Source organism: Stegodyphus dumicola, chromosome 6 (genome assembly GCF_044657685.1).
Source record: "Stegodyphus dumicola isolate Sdum_Otavi_A_Nest chromosome 6, ASM4465768v1".
In the NCBI taxonomy this organism is placed as follows: domain Eukaryota; kingdom Metazoa; phylum Arthropoda; class Arachnida; order Araneae; family Eresidae; genus Stegodyphus; species Stegodyphus dumicola.
Window position 1 is genome coordinate 191,436,593 of NC_140773.1, and position 21,469 is coordinate 191,458,061.

The following is a 21,469-nucleotide window of genomic DNA, read 5'->3' on the forward strand; positions in this document are numbered from 1 at the left end:
ACAAAAAAAAAAAAAAAAAAAAAAAAAAAAAATATGCACATCAGAGGCTAATCAAAACAAGCACTGACTAGAAAAATGGCTACTGAATTTGAAAAGCCGAAATTCATATTCGTGTGATGCACACGGCACCTGCGAGTGGGCTGCCATATAAACAACACCTTTTGGTGATACCAATCTTATTGACATTGTACATTGCCTAGTAAATTCTTTTTAGGTGAGCTGATAACCAGGAAATACCCAAACTTTTATACATTATAATTTGGGGATCTACTGTTTATGTTATTGCGAATTTTTTAAAAAAAACTCTTGACAAAAACATTAATTAATGATACCAGTGGGTCCATTTTGTCCTGTGCACCCCTTTTACTATTGCTAAAACTCAAAATCTGTATGTGATGGTGTTGACTTATATAATGATGTAGGAAAATTTATTGCTTAAATATTAAGATGTTGATAGTTTTTTTATATCCTTGTACGAAGTAAGGCTAGAAGTTTTGAATGTTGGGGGGGGGGCAGAGTTTTTATGAAAAAATTTTACCATTCGACTTTGCTCATATTGAGCTTATTTTCAAAAATAGATGGTAATTCGCTAATTTAAGTAAGCTGTGTGGATGGAGCATGTGAAAATTTGAAAATTTTTTTCAGTGATAAAAAAAGGTGGTAGTGTGTTGTCTCAAGGACCAAGATATATCCCCTCATGAGGCAGAATTTCCCAACTTAGCCGCCATAAAACTGGTATAAAAATAATAATAATAATAAAAAAAGGTTGTTTGAATTCCAAATGTGGTCTTGTATTATCATCTTGAATGAGACAAGACTAACTGTGGGCATGTCTTAATGAATTTATGAAACTGTGTTAACTGCTGATAGTGTAGTTTAGCAAGTGTTCTTATGTCTGCCAGGAGTAGCTCATAAAAGGCAAGCCATTTAAATTCAACCAAACATGCAACATTCTTTATATAAGTGAAGTCTCTGGTTTGGCTGTAGCAGTTCATTCTTTCTCTAAGTTAATTGGCACTTGATATTGACATATCCTCATGACTTTTCTGTATGACGCTGGAATCAAATTTGGTATTGATGTAGTGATAAGACAGTGGGAAACAGTGATGTTTTCATACTGGTATTCATCATTTAAGAATAAATCTTACTTCACGTATATATATATATGAAGATGGTTGAACATGACAATATTATCTAGTCAGTTTGAACCAATATTTTTCATTACATATGCTAACAATAATCGTACCCTGTGTAGGACCGATGTGATTCAATATACACACTAACAACACACAAGCTTAAAACATCTTACAAAACCATTTTAAAGCTATATCCAAGCAGATGGCTCAAAGGCTTGTTACAGTTCGGGCTTGGAAGATGTCTTAAACCAGAATAGACTTTTTGTTGTCTTGCACCTTTCCTTTTTATGATTCTAAGAGAATGTTCTGATGTATATATATTTTTTTTTGTAATATATTTTTCATCATTTTTTAAATCAATTATGAAAAATACGTTTCATCAATGTCTAAAGTGCATACCCAGGTTGCAATATTTCAGTTTACAGTTCATTCATCCTAAGCCCTGAAGAAATGAATTCATTGCATTCGCAAACCACATTTTTTTGGCGGGAAAAGTCAGTAAAAAGAAAGATAGCAAGAATAATTAAAATTAAGTAAAGTGTAAAAGATAAAATTATTAAATTAATTACAAATAGTTAAATAATATTAAAGTGATCAATTCTGGCTGGAGTTAATAGTTTCACTCGAAAATTGAGAAGTAATGAAGTTGCGTTTAGTAGGGTAGAAGGGGAATTAATTCCAATGAACTGCACTGTAGCTCTGTATGCACTGTAGACTGCAGCTGAATTTAAGCTCTGTATGCAGTGGGCTGCTACTGTTATGGCAAGACAAAAACTATACATATCAATAATAGATTTTAAGAAGATACTATTTCTTTTGGGGAAGTTCTGGAGGAGGTGATGTCACAAACAACCAACCAACCAGACAGATACATACATATTTTAATAGTGTAGATTTTATGCCAAAAAATTACGTAAATGAGAGATTTTGTAACATAATTTTATATTATTATCATTATATTTTAACATGTGTATATAGTCACCAAAAGGTGACAATATATGCATGCTGTGATTTAGCACTAGTAATGTGTAGTTTAGCACAGATAATGGATATGGATGATGTCGGCAACACAATCATATGATCTGAAGACTTTGCAAGAACTTAGCCCCAATTTTATGTAAACCTGTGTAATTCTCTTTAATTAATTAATTTGCAGTTTTTGTTAAGATTTATAGTTCTGTTTTTTCCCCCTCGCTTAAAAAAATAATATTTGGTACCTCATTTCTACAAGATAACATACCATAGAGTATTTTCAAAGATCCTAGCTTCAAACAAAGGCATGGTATGTGACTCTATGGCAATATAACATGAAAAATCATGATAAGCAGTTTTAAGTTTTTTTTTATTATAACCACAATTGTATTTATTCATTATTCCATTATTTAACTAAATAAAAACTGATCTGTTCTTTTATATTTCTACTGGAGTCCTTGGCTCATGTTTAACAACATCTCTGCAAACTTTCATGTTTGGTAGGATTTCATAATAAGATTTTTATATTTATGGTTAAGCTCAATGGAATACACCAGTTTTTACTTCTAAAATGCATTCCCTCCACCTCAAAATTTGAATTGTAGGCTTTTGATATTCAAGTTGATAACAAATAAGATGACTTCTTTTATAATTTTAGACTGGAAATTTCTTTCCTGCATTTGTCTTCTGTAGTGTGAATTCCATTTTTTATACATTCATCTATCTGAAATTTTCATATATCTAGCATTTGTCCTTTTACAAGCTTTCCACATGGTTAAGCTTTTATAGCATTTCTAAAAATTATATAAAATGAGATGCATTAGGTAAAGACATTTTAAATTCCTGATTTTTTATGTTGCATTTCACATCTGGGGAAAGAAATCAGTTTTATCCATTCTTAAATTTTCAACATTTATGTGTGCTGTACAAGATCAAGAGTAAAATGCAGTTTCATCCCATTTTTTAAAATTGTTGTTCAAATTATTCCATTGTCATCCAAATTGTATAGTTAGCTAACAGGAAATAGAAAACTTCTTGCACTTTTAAGAATCATGGCTTTTGAGATTTTCTGTCACTAGAAGCATCACTAAAATTCTAATATTTTCATGCCATGTTATTTTGTGAAATAGCTCAACATCATTGCCATTGATAATGCCTTTTTTGTAATGGCCAAGACACATTATCCTAGGTATTCCTTTTCCATCTTGACATCAGATGTTTAAATGCTTCTTGTTCTCTTGACTGATATTTCTGAAGAAATGTTGTTCTGTATCTGAACCTGTGCAGCTAACTACATAATTACAAAAAAAGCTATTTCTTTAAATTTTTTGGCTAATTCATAAGCCTTTATCTGAATCATTTATCCAGATAGCAGGAGAATGATTTTAGTAAGTGGTCAGAATGTTTCTCCCAAATTCTTTTGCTTCGCATTTTTCAGTATTTTTTTCATTCAGATATTTTTTATGAATAGAAATTATGGAGTAATTTTGTTTGTCCTTTGATGCTGAGTGTAGACTTAAGTAAATTGTATTCTCAGAGTATATGAATTCCTGTATTTTTTAAATAATACTGAATTCTATACCCATGCAGCTTGCCATATGGATTTTAGCAATAAAATTTTCTCTGGTGCTGAAAAGTAGTGAATATCAAAGAATAAGAAAGTTTGCCAATATGGAAAAAACGGGAAGGAAAGTCATTTTATCACTGGCCTGTCTTGCCTTGTATTTAGTGAAAACGTGTTCCTGCTTTTCACAAGATATGCAGATTATTCTTACTGGGATTGCATGCTGTTCTTACTTATGTGAACTGTGTGGACTGTACTGAGAGGTAGTTAAGGTCAAGGAATAAGAAAGTTTGCTCATCTGGAAAAAATGGAAAGTCATATTATCACTGGCCTGTCTTACCTTGTGTTTAATATGTTTTTGCTTTCCCAAGATTATGCAGATTGGTTTTATGTGAATTGAGTGTTGCTGCTTGCTTATATGAACAGTTTGAAATGTATAGAAGGGCAAAAGCAAAAGTTAAAAAAAGGAGAGCTGAGTAATGTAAAAAAAAAAAAAAAAAAAAAAAAAAAAAATAATTATAGTTCTAATAATTTAAATATGATTAATTTGGAATAATTGGTAATTTTGCAATTAAAACTTGTAGAAATGGTTAAAAAATGCAAAAAGTTTCAATTGAAGACATTATGCTTTATATTATATTTGATTTTCATGGGTTTGAAGGTTTATTATGTTTATGTAAAAATAACATTATAATGTAATATGTATAAAAAATAGGACAAAACTAAAAATTCCTTTTATTATATTTGAAATTTATTATAAGCCATATTTATCATACAAGGTTTGACTGTATTATTATTATTTTTAAAAAAATATTTTGCTTTCAAGTATATCAGATTCCTTAGTATCAAAAAAGTCGTTTAGAAGGTATTTAATTGTTGTAATCTTTAAATTTTGCTTTTAGAGGAAGATTTTGTATTTGCATTTAAAGAAAGCAGTTCTGATGAGCCAGGAAAGGAAGAAGAAAAAAGTAAAAATAAAGTCTCTGATCCAGATGCTTCTAGCAACGATATTGATGTAGGCATATCAGATGTGGAATCGCAACCCTTAACACCGACTTTGGAAGAACTGGCTTCTAGTGATTTCATTCATAATAGGTAAGAATATCAAAAAAGCTTTGGAAATTATTACATCTAAATTACTATTTACAGGGTAACCAAAAATGTTCTTGTTGTTTTGGAGTATAGGAGCCAGTCATGAGACACAATGCACAGTACTTAGCATTAGGTCATTAAGTAATCTATCAGCAACTTTTGCCAACATTCTGTTCATAAAAGTTGAGGGTCTTGGATTTAAATAAGTGCATGTTGTAAGTCTTCCTTGAAGGATTTCCTATGGAGGTGGTTGTCCTGAGAATGGAACATATAGTAATCTGTGCTTGCTAGGGCCAACCTAGGTCCTGCATAGTGTCTGGCAGCCAGGTTGCTGAATGGTATCCCTGGTCATACTTGTCTCATGAGCTTTTGTGTTGTCGTGGAAGTACAGCACATCTTGCTATTAATTAATACTGGCCGCTGTGCTGCAGTGCGTGTTGCAGTTGTAGCAGCTGCTGCCAATACAGGTCTGCAAGATTGTAACCTGTTGGTAGTAGCTTGTAATCCATTACTTGGTGACTATTCTACCACAATACATGATCTTGCACGGGTGCAGAGGTGGTCTTGATTTGTGAGGCACAGAGTCTCATGATGACAACTGTTTCTGGTACTCTTCTGTCTGCCATACTGGATCGACTTTTCGTCAGTTGTGAGCAATTAACAAATATGGATGTATTGCAGTACCGAGGCAGCAACAACAAGCTGCCACTTGTTCTCTGTTGGTTGCCAACAAAATTATGTGAAGTGCATACTTGCTTACCTTCCATACAGCGGTGGCCAAAATTGTGGACACTTGGAAATTTTTATGTTTTTGAACTTTATATGCTTATAGAAAATGTTAACGTTTTGCAAAATGCAAACTTGTATATATCATTTTAAAGAGAATTTATTACTGAATTAAATACAAAACACAAAATTTAATTATTTGCAATACAAAAAAAGTTATATGTATTTTAATATAAATAAAAAACACAGTTATGAAGTGGTTTGCAATGTCTAGTTTTCCTGGCCAATCACTGTTCTTGTTCTGAGAACCAATCAAATGTTAGTAACTGCCAGTAGAAGCTGATATCATGTTTACACTTGAAACATTTCATTATTTTGCTTTGTTCTGTAGAAGGAGGACCTGTTTCTTATACACTGCAATTACAAGTAGGAATTTTTTTTTTTTTTAATTTTAATATTTAGTCAAGAAGCAATGACGTCAAATAAAAGAGTAGATTGGACACCTAGAAAGAGATGTAATATTATTGTGTTACGAGAAAGTGGTTTTTCCTATGCTGACATCGCAAGACAGGTGGGTAGTTGACTACATCTGGAGTCCGAAAGTTTTGTTTACGATATCAGGAGACAAATTCAATAAAAAACAAAGAAGGAAAAGGCCGAAAAAGGTGCACCACATCTATTGATGACAGAAAAATAAAAAGACTACGTCTCCAAGATAGAAAAGTGTCATCAGCGGCCATCAGAAGTGATCTGAATGATGATGGTGTTTCTGTCAGTTCAAGAACAACTGAATGCCAGAAAATACATTGACACTATTCTAGAACCAAAAAATCTTCCATCAGAGATCTCTTTCCCAACAATGCTTCGTTTATTTTTCAGCAGGATTCTGCTCCTTGCCACACGGCCAAAATATCAAAAGAGTGGTTTTGTACAAAGAGCATTAAATTGTTGTCATGGCCAGGAAACAGTCCTGACCTCAATCCTATTGAAAATTTGTGGCACCGTTTGAAAACTCTTGTCCGAATGAGGCACCCATCAAATAAAAGGGAACTAATTGAGGCTATAATTGTTTTCTGGCATCATGTAATAACGAAAGAAGAGCTTAAAACTCTTGTGAGCTCAATGAATTGTCAATGTGAAGCTGTAATCAGAAATAAAGGGTACCCTACTAAGTACTGATAACTCACTGCAATCATCACTATCTAATGTATATCGATAACTGTTATTGTTTAACTTTTTTTTTTGTAATGCAAATAATTGAATTTTGTGTTTTGTATTGAATTCAGCAATAAATTCTCTTTAAAATGATATATACAAGTTTGCATTTTGTGAAATGTAACGTTTTCTATAAGCATACAAAGTCCAAAAACATAAAAATTTCCAAAAGTGTACACAATTTTGGCCACCACTGTATGTGCTCAACTTGCACACCCTCCACATGTGTTATGTCTGATTGTTTCCTTTTAAACGTGGAAGAATTCAGTAATTTCACCACATGTTTGACTGCTTGTTTCCTTGTTTGTTTCCTTTTAAACGTGGAAGAATTCAGTAATTTCACCACATGTTTGACTGCTTTCAAGGCTTTGCCAGCCAACTATTGTATTCTCCTCATGTAGCCTTAGATTTCCTGTTGTGAACTTCTGAAACCAGTGTTTTGTAGTGCTACTATTAATCACATCCTTTCGAAATGCTTGAGGTATTCAATGACTTAAAGCTGCTGCTCACAGACCCGTCTTAAAAGTCATACAACAAACAACCGTGAATAAGCTGCTTTGTTATCTCCATTTCTTTGACACTAGATGAACTGAGATTGCTGTTTTTATGCAATATGCCTGTATAGATGCAAATTAGTTGTCATACTAACCCTCTTTCGCTTTTCTTGCACAGAATCATTTTGTTTACTCTTTGTGAGTGCTTTATCAAATTGGATGTTAAAAATAACAAGAACATTTTGGGTTGCCTTATAGATGTCATAGCTAAATAAAATTTTAATGTACTAAAAATTACTAGTATAAAAAATATAAAAGTATTTCTCAACATGTACTGAAATAATACCTTTTGTAGAGATGGAAGATGGGTCATCATCATTCATCATAATAATGAAAAATTATATATCTCTATTTATATTTTCAAAGTACTTGATTGGTAATGCGTAAAAAAAGAGAGCACTCAAGTTTATATCTGTTAACTGTGTGATTTTCTGGTATAAATAAATGTAAGAAATGCTAGTCACTTTGATAAATAATCCCATATTTGTGTGATTTTCAGCAGGGAATAGCTAAAAGGATTTCCAACGAAAATGTAGTAGTTCTAACGGTAAAACTTATTCTGCTCCATTGTTAATTTCAGCTTTAAAAAGGTAGATTTTCAGGGAGGAACAGTAATCTTAATAATTTTTGCTCCTAATTCATGGAGATCATATTTTTCCTTGAAAATTGTCTACCTTTTATGATAGAGTAGCATTTATTATACTGGAATTAACCATTGAAAATTTGTAATTTAATGTTAAAAGTAAATTTGACTTTTAAGAGAAAGTAGGATCCTTCTCCATTAATAGCTGGATTTTTTTTCCTCTGCTGAAAAGCAGTATATTTTCATCTACAGTATATTTCCTAATAAAATATACAAATTCTCTTAACTGAGGAAATTAATTGAAACATTCTGTAGGATTCTTTTAATACCTTTAAAGTATAATTTTATTTTATTTTACTCTGTGGACAAATTTCTGTTCACACATTTTTAGACTGACTTTTTTTAGTTTATAATTGATTTTTTTTAAAAAATGAATATACTTAGATCATGAATGCTGTACCTAATTTTTTTCCCCTTAATTGCCTAATACCATCATGATTTCCAAGGAAAAAGGTGATTTCATGCAAAATAAACATGATATTTTATTCTATGCCCTCCTCTGGTCAACTGAGGGTTTTAGGTTAGCATTTAGGTCATACTTTATTATAATGCCAAACCAATGATGATTGATGACATAAAGGAATATGAGTGAAAGATGTGGATTTCAGTCTGTTTCTTTTATCATGATTGCAAAATATTTTAGCGGTACATTTGAATAAATGTCCGTGAAGGAAATAATGATAAACCATACAAATTTTATCACATAAATTGTGAAAAGCAAGTTTATTTTACTGAATGGCAGAATAACTTCATCTAAACCTACTATGTTAAGCCATTGATTACCAAACTTTCTCAGAAGATAACACACTGAACTGATTTTGAATTATCACTATATTATCACTCATGTAATTAATGTGACATCTGCCTTCCTAGCTTTGTGGAGGGTGAGTAGTATTTATATTGTGTAAGAGATATTATTAAAGATTGTGTGATACTGAAGAGATATTATTAAAGCGTAATAGAAGAATATGCACCATAACACAAAACAAGAATGTTAAAAATATAGAGATAATAAATACACTTTCATTTGTACCCTCTCTTAAGGACGAACTATAAAATTTTGAAAAAGGACACACATTTTATATTATGAAAATAAAATATCAAATTCTAATCAAATATTTTACTTTCCAGGAGAGTAGAAAATACAAATAATTGTGCATAAGTAAAAGGGGGAAAAAAAGTTAAATATCACAAATACTACATAAAATAGCGAGTAAATTTAATTATGCAACACAGTTTATATGCCAGAAGCTGTTTCATATTATTTTCTTCTTCTTTCACCTCTGCTGATCTTTTCAAGGTGTAAAGAACAAGTGATGATTTAAAAAATTTTCCACATGAGATTTAGATCTAATTTTTCATATTGGTTTCCCATAAGTAGATTGCCACTAAATATGAAATAGATGTTGCATAGTCAAAGGAGATCTCGTTTTTGAAATACTGTTCATCAAACTGAAAGCTCGTTTAGCTTCAGTGCTTGATAGTGATAGTCTTCATACTGACTCTAGCTCTCTATGCACTATTAGGAATTTCATTATACAGTTTTCATGTTAAAACCACCTCAATGAAATCTCAAAAGTAATTAATTTTTATTTCATGCTTTTATACAAAATTTTGATGTTTGTCAAAGTATGGCTATGACACATAAAATGCATGTTTTCATTGGATTAAATAAATAAGGGGTTTAAAAAAGTTTCTTTAAAGACTAATTTAACAAAGGCCTCACTCATACAGATCCTCCTGCAGAATCACCTCTTCTCTCTCCCATGTAAAGCAGCTTTGGTGGATTTTACATTTATTGTGAATAATGTTATTTATTTTCATTTAGAATCTTAATTTCATAATTTCTAGGGATATTTTACTATAAATAGAGTATTTTCTTCTTCAGGAGAAGTATGACCTTTGAATGAAAACTTAATTATGCCTTTTTTACAGCTTATAATATATATCTACATCAAATTGCAATTCAGGTTCAAGTAGCTAGATGGTCAAGTAGATTAGTAATTCTTTTGTAACATCTTAAGTGTATTTTAAAAATATCTTTTTCATCAGAATTGTTCTAAAATATGTAAACAGTTGATTTTCCCCTTTTAATCCGAGGTGTTAGTTTACAGCAGTGTTTCTCAAACTTTTTAACCATGTGACCTATATGCATATAGTTGCAATTCATCGTAGCCCACATGTATACAGCTCTGATTTGTTGTAACTCGCATGCATGAAGTTGTTTGTAAAAGGAAGATGGTAGGAGATCATAAAAGAAGAAAATGTAACAAATAAACATGTATAATTATTAATATTTAATTCATAATTATGAATAACTTTGTAATTAAAATTAATTATGTATAATTACACAATAAGCACTAGTGTGCTTCAAAATTTTTTGTTACCCACATTTTGAGAATCACTAGTTTACAATGCATTGTTGTACATATAAAATACATCAAGAAGCAAGTGGAAGAAATCCTGAATGATAGGGGGGAGAAAGGTAAAAAATAAATTCATTAATAGATAAAAAGATATTTAAATGTAGGGGGGAAATATAGGTGCTTTTTTTTTTGCAAGGAAAATAAGAGTGAAATATTTAAGCAAATCAAAATCGTAAAAAACAACCTTATATTTAGCGTAGGTATAATGAAACACTCAATCGATTTCGAGGGCAGCTAAAGGAGAAAGAAATACATAGAAAGAAGAAAATAAGAATCACAGAAACACGTGGTGCTTATCAGCACTGCACGTGGTTATAACTAGATTTTTAATCAGAGTTGCACTGGCCGCCTACTTTTACTGAGCCAGGCTGTCTGATCAAGCATAAAGAAATATTAGCGAAGTTAAAATAGGGAGCGAGGGGCAAATGCACATTACGCTCAAAATCTGAACTTCAAATAATGGAAAGCAACCACTGAACGGATTTTATACCCTCTGGTAGTACCAAGTGCGAGGAGGTAACGCCATCTATCGGCAAAAATAATTGAATTAAGATAGTAGAATTTTAAAGGCATTAGGAAGGACTGGATTGGACTTCAAATCATTAACTAAACTTTCTAAATCTTTGTGAATGTGAAAAGCCTCAAGAAAATCCAATTCGCCTGTGGAAGAAGCCTTTTGGATGATTTTTGCAGACCCAAAATCAAAATTATGGTTAAAAGTCCAGCTATGATACGCTATTGAAGACTTGTTAATTTCCCCTTTTTTGACATAAGATTCATGTTCCTTGATACGAAACTTCAACGCTCTTTTTGTTTGGCCAATATATCTTAAACCACACTGACATGATATACTATAAATTCCCCAAGAATTCAAGACAGAAACGCAATCTTTTAGAATCGAAGGGTGAATTTTATTAATAGGGGAGAAACCGACTTGAAAATTGAATTTCTGGAGAATCCGTGCAATTTTATAGCTAACAGAAGGATAAAATGGAAGCACGACAACGTCATTAATATTATTTCTAACAGTGGAATGTCTTCTTTGATGGGAATCTGAAAATTTTTTTTTTGACGGCTTTATCAATAATCACGGGAGAAAATCCACAGTCAATCGCAACTGCTCTCAAATAATTAAGTTCATTGGTAAGCAAAGATTCAGAGGAACAAACTTTTAGCGCGCGGAAAACATAATAGTAAAAAGAAGCCATTTTTTGCTTAACAGGGTGGCATGACTTGGCATGGGGTGGTAAACAAACTGCAAAGGGTTTACGGTACACAGTGGTGCTAAAATCGGTTTCATTGCGGATTATAAGAATATGCGAAAGTGTCGTCAACATACCGAATCCAAAGACGAAAGTATTTTCGCACTTTTTGACGGTTATAAAGAGGATTTATCCGAGATTCTATCTATTATGAATTCAATTGATCCAGCCATCCAATTCACTCTTGAAATTGAATCCAACAATTCCCTCCCCTTCCTCGATATTCTTATAATCCGCAATGAAACCGATTTTAGCACCACTGTGTACCGTAAACCCTTTGCAGTTTGTTTACCACCCCATGCCAAGTCATGCCACCCTGTTAAGCAAAAAATGGCTTCTTTTTACTATTATGTTTTCTGCGCGCTAAAAGTTTGTTCCTCTGAATCTTTGCTTACCAATGAACTTAATTATCTGAGAGCAGTTGCGATTGACCGTGGATTTTCTCCCGTGATTATTGATAAAGCCGTCAAAAAATTTTCAGATTCCCATGAAAGAAGACATTCCACTGTTAGAAATAATATCAATGACGTTGTCGTGCTTCCATTTTATCCTTCTGTTAGCTATAAAATTGCACGGATTCTCCAGAAATTCAATTTTCAAGTCGGTTTCTCCCCTATTAATAAAATTCACCCTTCGATTCTAAAAGATTGCGTTTCTGTCTTGAATTCTTGGGGAATTTATAGTATATCATGTCAGTGTGGTTTAAGATATATTGGCCAAACAAAAAGAGCGTTGAAGTTTCATATCAAGGAACATGAATCTTATGTCAAAAAAGGGGAAATTAACAAGTCTTCAATAGCGTATCATAGCTGGACTTTTAACCATAATTTTGATTTTGGGTCTGCAAAAATCATCCAAAAGGCTTCTTCCGTAGGCGAATTGGATTTTCTTGAGGCTTTTCACATTCACAAAGATTTAGAAAGTTTAGTTAATGATTTGAAGTCCAATCCAGTCCTTCCTAATGCCTTTAAAATTCTACTATCTTAATTCAATTATTTTTGCCCATAGATGGCGTTACCTCCTCGCACTTGGTACTACCAGAGGGTATAAAATCCGTTCAGTGGTTGCTTTCCATTATTTGAAGTTCAGATTTTGAGCGTAATGTGCATTTGCCCCTCGCTCCCTATTTTAACTTCGCTAATATTTCTTTGTGCTTGATCAGACAGCCTGGCTCAGTAAAAGTAGGCGGCCAGTGCAACTCTGATTAAAAATCTAGTTATAACCACGTGCAGTGCTGATAAGCACCACATGTTTCTGTGATTCTTATTTTCTTCTTTCTATGTATTTCTTTCTCCTGATGAGGAGGGACCTTTAGCTGCCCTCGAAATCGATTGAGTGTTTCATTATACCTACGCTAAATATAAGGTTGTTTTTTACGATTTTGATTGTCACATTAGCGTGTTTCTTTTCTAGTCTGTTTAAGCAAATATTTAAACACCAGTCTCAGAAACAGAGAAATCTAAGAATTTTGGCTGCTGGTGTATTTCTTATTTTAATATCTCTTGTACTGTAATACACATTTTTGAGGCAAAGCATTAGATGCTAAAAGCGAATGGATTTTTCCTATGAAAGGTAAGTTCACAGTTATAAATATGTGTTCAACTGAGCTACACAAAATAGCATTGATAAAAAAATGGCCGTACTCTTTATAGGATATCTAGTAGAAGGATTTTTTTAAAGTTTTTTTTAATTAACATTTAATTGTTTTAAATAACAAAAAATTGAAAGGAGTAGCAAAGGGAAAAGTATTCTGCTCTTCTTCCAGGAGAATTCAGTATGTTGAAACCAACTGTAAACTATAATCAGGTATATAAGTGGGCTTGACCGAAAATGTTGAAAATGGATAAAAGCATATTTTTTACAATGTTAAAAATAAATATTCCAAAGAAAAATTACTGTTAGGGAAGGGCAGGTTTCTGCAGACTTTACAAAATGCTAATGGAAATGTTCCACGAGTCATTAATTCAGTAATTAGTTCATTTTACTTTGAGCCAGACTATACAAATTGTCAACATCCGCAGCAAAATTTTGTTTCCTTTTCCTGTTTAATCTAATAATGCCAACGAAATAAATATAACAGGAATAACCATCAATGCTATAGTCATTATTTATAAATTTGTTAGACTTTATGAAAAACTTTAAAAGCAAAATTACTGAGTACTTTTATATTTTATTTTGGACTTAAGCACATCTTCATTATCTCATGATTGGAAGTAATCTAATAAAATTTTTGCTTCAGGTCAGTGTTGTATTTGTACAAATTAAAATTTTGACAATGAAAGGGATGAAATTTAAATGGGAAGATTCTGTTTTGCATTTTGAAATCAATATGCATATCCACCTGTCAAACATAATATCATGTCTTGAAAAAACTTTTTGAAGAATGCTAACCATAATGTCACATTAATTACATGAGTGATAATATAGTGATAATTCAAGATCAGTTCAGTGTCTACTGAGAAAGTTTGGTAATCATTGGCGTAACATAGTAGGTTTAGATAAAGTTATTCTGCCATTCAGTAAAATAAACTTGCTTTTTACAATTTATGTGATAAAATTTGTATGGTTTATCATTATATTTTCCTTCCTGCATTATACAGCTTGGATCTGAATTTCGTTTGAGTATGATAAGTTTTAAGAAGTGAAACTTATGTTATTAACTTTATAGTTTTGGTTACATTAAACCATTAGTTAAAGAGAATGATACTTGATGCTGTGAAAGTTTGAAAATTTTTTTCCTCTTTATCTCTCTCTCCTATTTAAATATTCTTTTTCTTTTTAACTTGGCTGTATAATTTCTTAATGCTATGGTTACTAATAGTAATTCGAATGATTTTAGAATTTGTCTGGTTGACTTTTAATTAATATTTTATAACTAATTTACGTCACTTTATTTTAGCATTCTTCATTTTTTTTCGATTAGATCGTCGGGTTTTATTCAATAACTGTCCTTTTATTCTCGCTTCTCCTTCCAGTAAAACATAAACTTTTGCAGTTTAGCCTTTGTGAGGAAGAAATTCATTAGATGAAGGAAAAATGAGTTGAGTCCCGATTGACTAAAGTTATCAAATCTGAGATGTGTGTAATTTGTATGTTCTTCTAATTTGATAACAGAACTTAAATTGCATGAAAATTATATAAAATTGTGTATCAGAAGATATTATATTAAAAAAAAAATTCTCTCTTGGAAGTTTGAGTAACAAAATTATTTACTGAATTCAAAATAATTTTTAGGCTGCTAACTAAGGATAAAAAAGAATGTTTTTAAAATATAGGTTATTATTATTTTATAGTATACGATGTATAAATATGAAAGTTAATGGTAAGATTAATAGTTATTTGTAACAGTAACCCATTTGTAATATAAATATTATTTCTTCATACTACATCCATTTTAACTAGAACTGGTTTATATCCATTTTAACTAGAAAAAGATGATTAAAATATATATCAATGTTATCAATTTAAAATTGGCTTTAAAACTGGAATTGTAGTTTTTTCTAAATGTAGGAATTTAAATATTCAATAATAGATTAAGAAAAGTGTGTCTCTGTTTATTTTGTTTTGTAAATTACTGAATGCTGCTTAAGCGAGCGTAAATAGTGAGTATGAATTTAAATATTCAATAAATGAATTAAGAAAAGTTTGTATCTCTGGTTATCATTTTATTTTGCAAATTACTGAATGCTGCTTAAGTGAGCATGAATGGTAAGTATTTCGTGTATAGGCTTCGGAAGTTCAACATTCTAAGTCAAGGTAAGTATTCTATTGGAAAAAAAAAATTATGGGTGAAAAATGTTTTTCATTAGTGAAAAGTTTTATCTTAAAAGTATTGTTATTTGAAATTTAGAAGCAACCATTATTATTTTTTAAATTATAAGTTGATAAAAAATTATTTTCTTTCTTCCCTTTTCCCTTATTTTCATTAATATAATATTACATTTGGGTTTTATGCAGAGTTTTGATTTTTAAATATAACACATTTTGCTGAATATTGCTTTCTGTATTGGGATCAATAAAAATATAAAAGATTCCTTAAAACCAGTATTACTGTGATGTTAATCCATTCTGTGAGGCCAAGTCAGGGTATCTTCTGGGATAGGAAAGGCATTTTGCTTACTGAATTTCTTCCCAGAGGTGAAACCATTAATGCGGCTTGATATTGTGAGACTAATAAAACTAAGGCGTGTCATTCAAAACAAACGTAGAGGAATGCTCAGTAAAGGAATTGTGTTGCTCCATGACAATGCTTGGCCTCATGCTGCTGGTGTCACTCAATCGTTAATTCGACAGTTTCATTGGAAGCAGTTCGATCACCCGCCGTACAGCCTGGACTTGGCGCCGTCCGACTATCACTTGTTCCTGCACATGAAGCGCGAGCTTGGTGGTAAGCGCTTTGGATCTGACGATGACACAAATGCTGTGGAGTCGTGGTTATCGAAACTGGCGGGAAGTTTCTTTGACGATGGTATACAAAAACTGGTCACCCGCTATCACAAGTGTTTGATCATTGGCGGAAACTATGTTGAAAAATAGTTTAAGACATGTATTTTCATGTAAAAATAAAATTGGATTCGAAATATTGTTTTACTATTTTTTTTTTTTTTTTTTCAAAACGGTACTTAGTTTCCGAATACGCCTTGTATATGTAATTTATTCAGAAGCAGGAATTTTGATGGCATAGATGTGTTGATCCATAATGACTAGGAAAATTGGAAGCGAAGGCAGATTAAATCTTCAGTTTTATTTTCAGCGACATGTTGCAGCTACACGCAAGTCGGCATATTCCTGTTCCAAAAGGCTTACATTTTTTTATAGATTTGCAGCAAAAGAAAGAGCAGACACACTGCAACTCGAAATGACACAGTGCAAATAGATGTTGCTATTTTTAGAATAGAGAAGGGAAATTAATTTATGCTGCTAACTTAATCTTTTACATATTCTTTATTTTTCTTACACACACATATATATATACCAGACTTGAAAATTCTTTACTCAGTCTTTATTTTCACAATCGTTTGGTCGTAATTATATACTTGCCATTCCGGAAGTGTTTTAAATAATGAAAATATTCATGTTTTGGCGATGTAACAATTTTTATATATATATATATATATATATATATATTTTTCAACAAATAACTAAATCTTAATTTTAATGTGATCTCCCGGTTCTTATATTTGGGAAAGTTTTATACTCTTTATGAAAAAATAACATTGTAAGAAGCTTAACTCCCATACAAAAAATAAATAAGTATTTTTAATTTTTTTGCAGTGTTGTTTTCAACTTGCCTTGAGGGAATGCTTTATAAAGTTTGAATAAGTTGACAAAATAAAATGAAGTCCAGTAAAGTGTGTTTAAATTAATAGGCCGTAGAGGAAAGTCATGGGGTCACATCAGATTTGTTTTTAAATAAAAGTGAATGACATGATGAAAATGAATTTTTGGGCCCTCCATTTCTAGCATTGTACTGAAACAAAAATTATGCCCCAACACATTCTAGAATTATGCAGCGAAAACAGAAAAGACCACATTTAACCCTTTCAGTGTCAAATGACGATATCGTCATTCACAACACATGCAAAAATTGCCAATGGTGATGTAGCATTGCATATCTGATGGCGACTACATGTTCGAATTACGAGAGAACTCTATCTCAAAATAAATTTATAAAACATTATAAATTGTCTAATTTCATTGGAAAAGAATTAAAAATGTTTTATATTGTTGTTATTCATATGCTTTTCAACAAATATTGAAATACAATTGGCATTACTTTAGTCTTTCTTTATTTTGTAATATGCTGCATTTTGGAATTTTGTAAATATTATTACTGGTTTTACTGAGCTGTTGCCCAAACCGTAGCAAAATTTGTCAAATTGGTCCGGTATTCTTTGCATGGATGTGATGCTTTCACTTGGCACTAAAAGGGTTAGACTCTTTTAGTGCCAAGGGAAAGCATCGTACACCACTTCAGTGAAAGTCACTGTATATCAGCAGTAACAAAATAATTACAAGAAAATATGTTACAAACCTGAGAATTTTTGTGACAACCCAGTATTTGTTATGAATTCCTTAAGCACATATTCTCTTCCACTGACAAAAATTTGACAAGTTTTGGGTTTAATTTGATTAGAAATTTTTATTTATATAATACTTGCTGGCATCTTTATATTGCATGCTTATATATCTTTGCTATATATATGCTTGCTGGTATAACTGGCATCCTTTCCTGATCCCCCCTTTTTTTATTTAAACCTTTAGAACAAATATAATATATATTTCCCACATTTTTTAGAGCAAGTTAAATTTATATTTTTGACAAAATAGGAACTGCTAGAACATATAAGTAGAAAATATATTTTAAAAAATAGTTGTGTAAAGAATATCAAGGATTTGTACTGCTAGATCCTTAAATGTATATATTGTATCAAAGAGTGCATAAAAGGGGGGAATGAATATAATATTAAAAATGAAAAATGTACAGGCTTTTTTTTTTTTTTTTTTTTTTTTAACTTTAGGTTCTTAAAGCTGAACAGGTGATATATTTACTTTTCTGTAATTGTAATTTTTTTTTGTCTTGTGATAGAGCTGAAATCTCACAATATTACACAGACAATTTTTTTTCTATGACAACATAGTTAATCTTCAGTACTTTAGCACAAGAAAGGAATATATATCATCAGCACAGTTCTAAGCAATGAATTTGTTGTCTTGTTTCTTTTCATTTAAATTGATTTTTTTTTAAAGTATTTTGTATTGTCTATACTAAGATTATGTCTCTTAAGAGTATATGTGTCAGTATGTCTCTTGAAATGCATGAAAGGAACTACCATTTAAAAGCAATAACTGAGTTTTTTTTGCATTGAGAAACTTTTCCCAAAAGAGTGTCTTTACAGGTTAATAATTTTGACCCAAGGTTAGTAATGTATGCAGTGGCTGTTCACATTTTTTAGACAACTTTGCTTTGCTATTAAAAAAAAATTGCCTACTTGGAAAAATCTTTTTAATTACAGCTATATTTTTGAAAGTGTAAGTCATCATCTGCTACTTGGCAATTTTGTTTTCATGCAAAATGGCACTTTTAAAGAAGCAATGGACGGAAGGCTGTGTTTGTGCTATTTCTGAAGAAAATTATTCATATTTAGTTATTAAAAAAATGCTCTGAAAGCCATAATTTTTTGGTCTGTAAAGGAACTATAGATAGTATTATCAATAAGAAAAGGGAAAAAACGTCAAAATTTAGCTTCAATTGGAAAAATTGTTAAAAATACGTATCCAAGGAAAAAACGGAATATTTTGATTGTTGCAAAAGTAAGAACTTTAATGTTAAAAGGAAATCTGCAAAGTCGTTAAATTCATTATAGTTGCATAGGCATTAAAATGCTCATTCATTAAATTCATTATAGTTGCATAGGCATTAAAATGCTCATTCATTAAATTCATTATAGTTGCATAGTCATTAAAATGCTCAGTCAATAATTTCGTTATAGTTGCATAGTCATTAAAATGCTCAATGCCATTGTATACAAAGTAAATAATGCTGATTTGAATCTTAAAAAGGCCAAAAAAAAAAAAAAAATGCAGTGTGCATAGTCCTTCTCCACTACATACAGCAGGAAGCAGAATTTTCCATGAGAAACAATTGTTTGGACAGTAACAGAAAAATATTATCACTGTAGGTGAATCTTGGGTATATTTAAATGATTGCAATAAAAGTGATCCATTTATTATCATCAAAGAAAAGAAAAAAAATCTTAGAACATGGTTCAAAGTATCTGAAGAAAGTTTTCCGAAGGGATTTATGACTGTTGCTGGTTTTTCATATAATGACAAATAAAAATTAAAGAGAGTGCAGAAAACTGTTAACCTTTTAACTGTCATATTATTTTGATGATTTGGGTGCATAAATTATCAAATTTTTTTTAATTCCAAAAATGAAAGTTTGCCATGCAGTCAAAAAAAAAAAAAGGAGGTTGGGGGGAGGTGCTGCACACTTTTTTTTTTTTTTTTGAAACAGCTTAAGGTGCTGTTGAACTTTAACCTCTATCCTTTGAAACCTTCATTAAAGTCCTGCTGGTTGAATTGAAGCTGAAATAAACTTCTCACAATATATATTCGGGTATAACAATACGATGCGCTCAAAAAAAAATTAGCCCGAGTAATGTTCGGGCTTGACATTTTGGAATACCAGTGCTGTGCCCGAGGTTATTTCGGGCATGACAGTTAAAAGGTTAAGGACAACTCCACATATTATCATGAACTTATTTTACACCCAATTTTCAAGTATAAAATGCCTTCTGTTTACCCATAGTGCCATCAATCAGTAGATCTGCATCAAGACAAAACGAGCAGCTGCACATCAAATTTCATTGTTAGTTTCCTGAAAAAAATGGAACAAGAAGCATGTACTAAAGCCATACTCCTGCTAAATCTTCTGATGTATGATCCACAGATTTTTGTGCTTTTGGACTTTTAAAAAGTGCATTGTTCAAAGGTCGACCTACAATCCAAAGCTGTTCAAGAGGAATGGGATAAAATACCTCTTCTCTACCAAAAAAGCTTTATTTTTATTGTCTTGGAAATTACTGTGTAAAATGATAGTGAAGAAGAAGGAATATCAAATGGAATATTGAAAACACAAACAGTTTAAGTAAAATATTTCTGTAAATACAATAAAAATTGCCTAAGAAATGTGCGAACAGCCTTTGTATAGATTAAAAAAAGAAAATTAGTTATTAACTTTGTTGAGCTATAGGAATAGAATGTAAGCAAGGAAGAAGATGATAAGTCTCTGTCATTGTATTCCTGGTATCAGTTAAAAACTTTTCTGTAATTGTTATCACACAGTTTCTAGGAAATAGTCTCTCTAGTCTACTCATATTTCACATTTAAATTATTCATATAAAAGTTACAAAATTTGTTATAGCAGCATAATTGGATATTGTGGAGATTACTGAAATTCCATGTTTACAGGTAAAATGATATTTAGAAAAAGGCAAGTGAGGGGAAAAGTATAAAATGCTTTGCAGACTACATTGGCCCATATTTAACACAATGTGTGTTGCTTAAGGTGCTATTACTTCTAGATTGGATTTGAAGCGTAAGAGACATATCTATAATTCCATAATTCGGCCTATTTTTGCGTACGCGTCTCCCGCCTGGGCCACGGTCCAGAAAAAGGAGCTGAGCAAACTTCAGATTACTAAAAACAAAGTTCTAAGGATGATAACCAATGCCCACTATTACTTCTCAAATCAGACTCTACATTGAGACCTAAAAATGGATTCCATAGAAATATATGTACATAAGGCCAATGCTAAATTCTTTAAAAAGGCTCAAGACTGCAATCACATGACTGACCTTAACATCTTAAACTATGTTATTCTCGAAGAAGATGCATCATTACGTCCACTCGCGGCCCACCTCGCTCGGGACTTAAATTAAAATTATCTTGTACATAGTGTATATATTTCGAGTTCTCAATTGTATTTATATAAATATTTTGTATCCTTTTAATTTCATATTACTGCATCCTATGTATCATTATTGTAGATATTGTTATCAATACCGCACTTTTTATGTATCATGTATTGTATTTCACATCTCCTGAAAGAAATTGTCGGATTTGTCTGTGTCTTCTTTGATGCAACAACATAAACATGTCACACAATATCCTCGTGGCTCCTGTTTCGTGCACTTCTCACTGCGCTCGCTTCTCATGGCTTTGCGACTCATGGTCGCCCCCTGTAAACCACCTTTGACCTCACCAAATTGTCAAGAATATTCAAAGTCATGTGCCCACTGGGCTTACTGTCATGAGCCGGACAAGTTGCGCTGTTGTGCGACATTTCGGCTATATCGGTACAGACTAGACTA

The 21,469-nt window shown here is 31.6% G+C and overlaps 1 protein-coding gene across 1 annotated transcript in view; it reads left to right on the forward strand.

Annotated features, from left to right (window-relative positions):
- LOC118193181 (serine/threonine-protein phosphatase 4 regulatory subunit 1-like) overlaps nt 1-21,469 on the forward strand; it is a 209,080-nt gene that overhangs the window by 15,271 nt on the left and 172,340 nt on the right. The window contains exon 3 of the mRNA XM_085819284.1: nt 4,575-4,767. Coding sequence (XP_085675410.1) covers nt 4,575-4,767 — 193 coding nt within the window. The remainder of the gene's footprint in view (nt 1-4,574; nt 4,768-21,469) is intronic.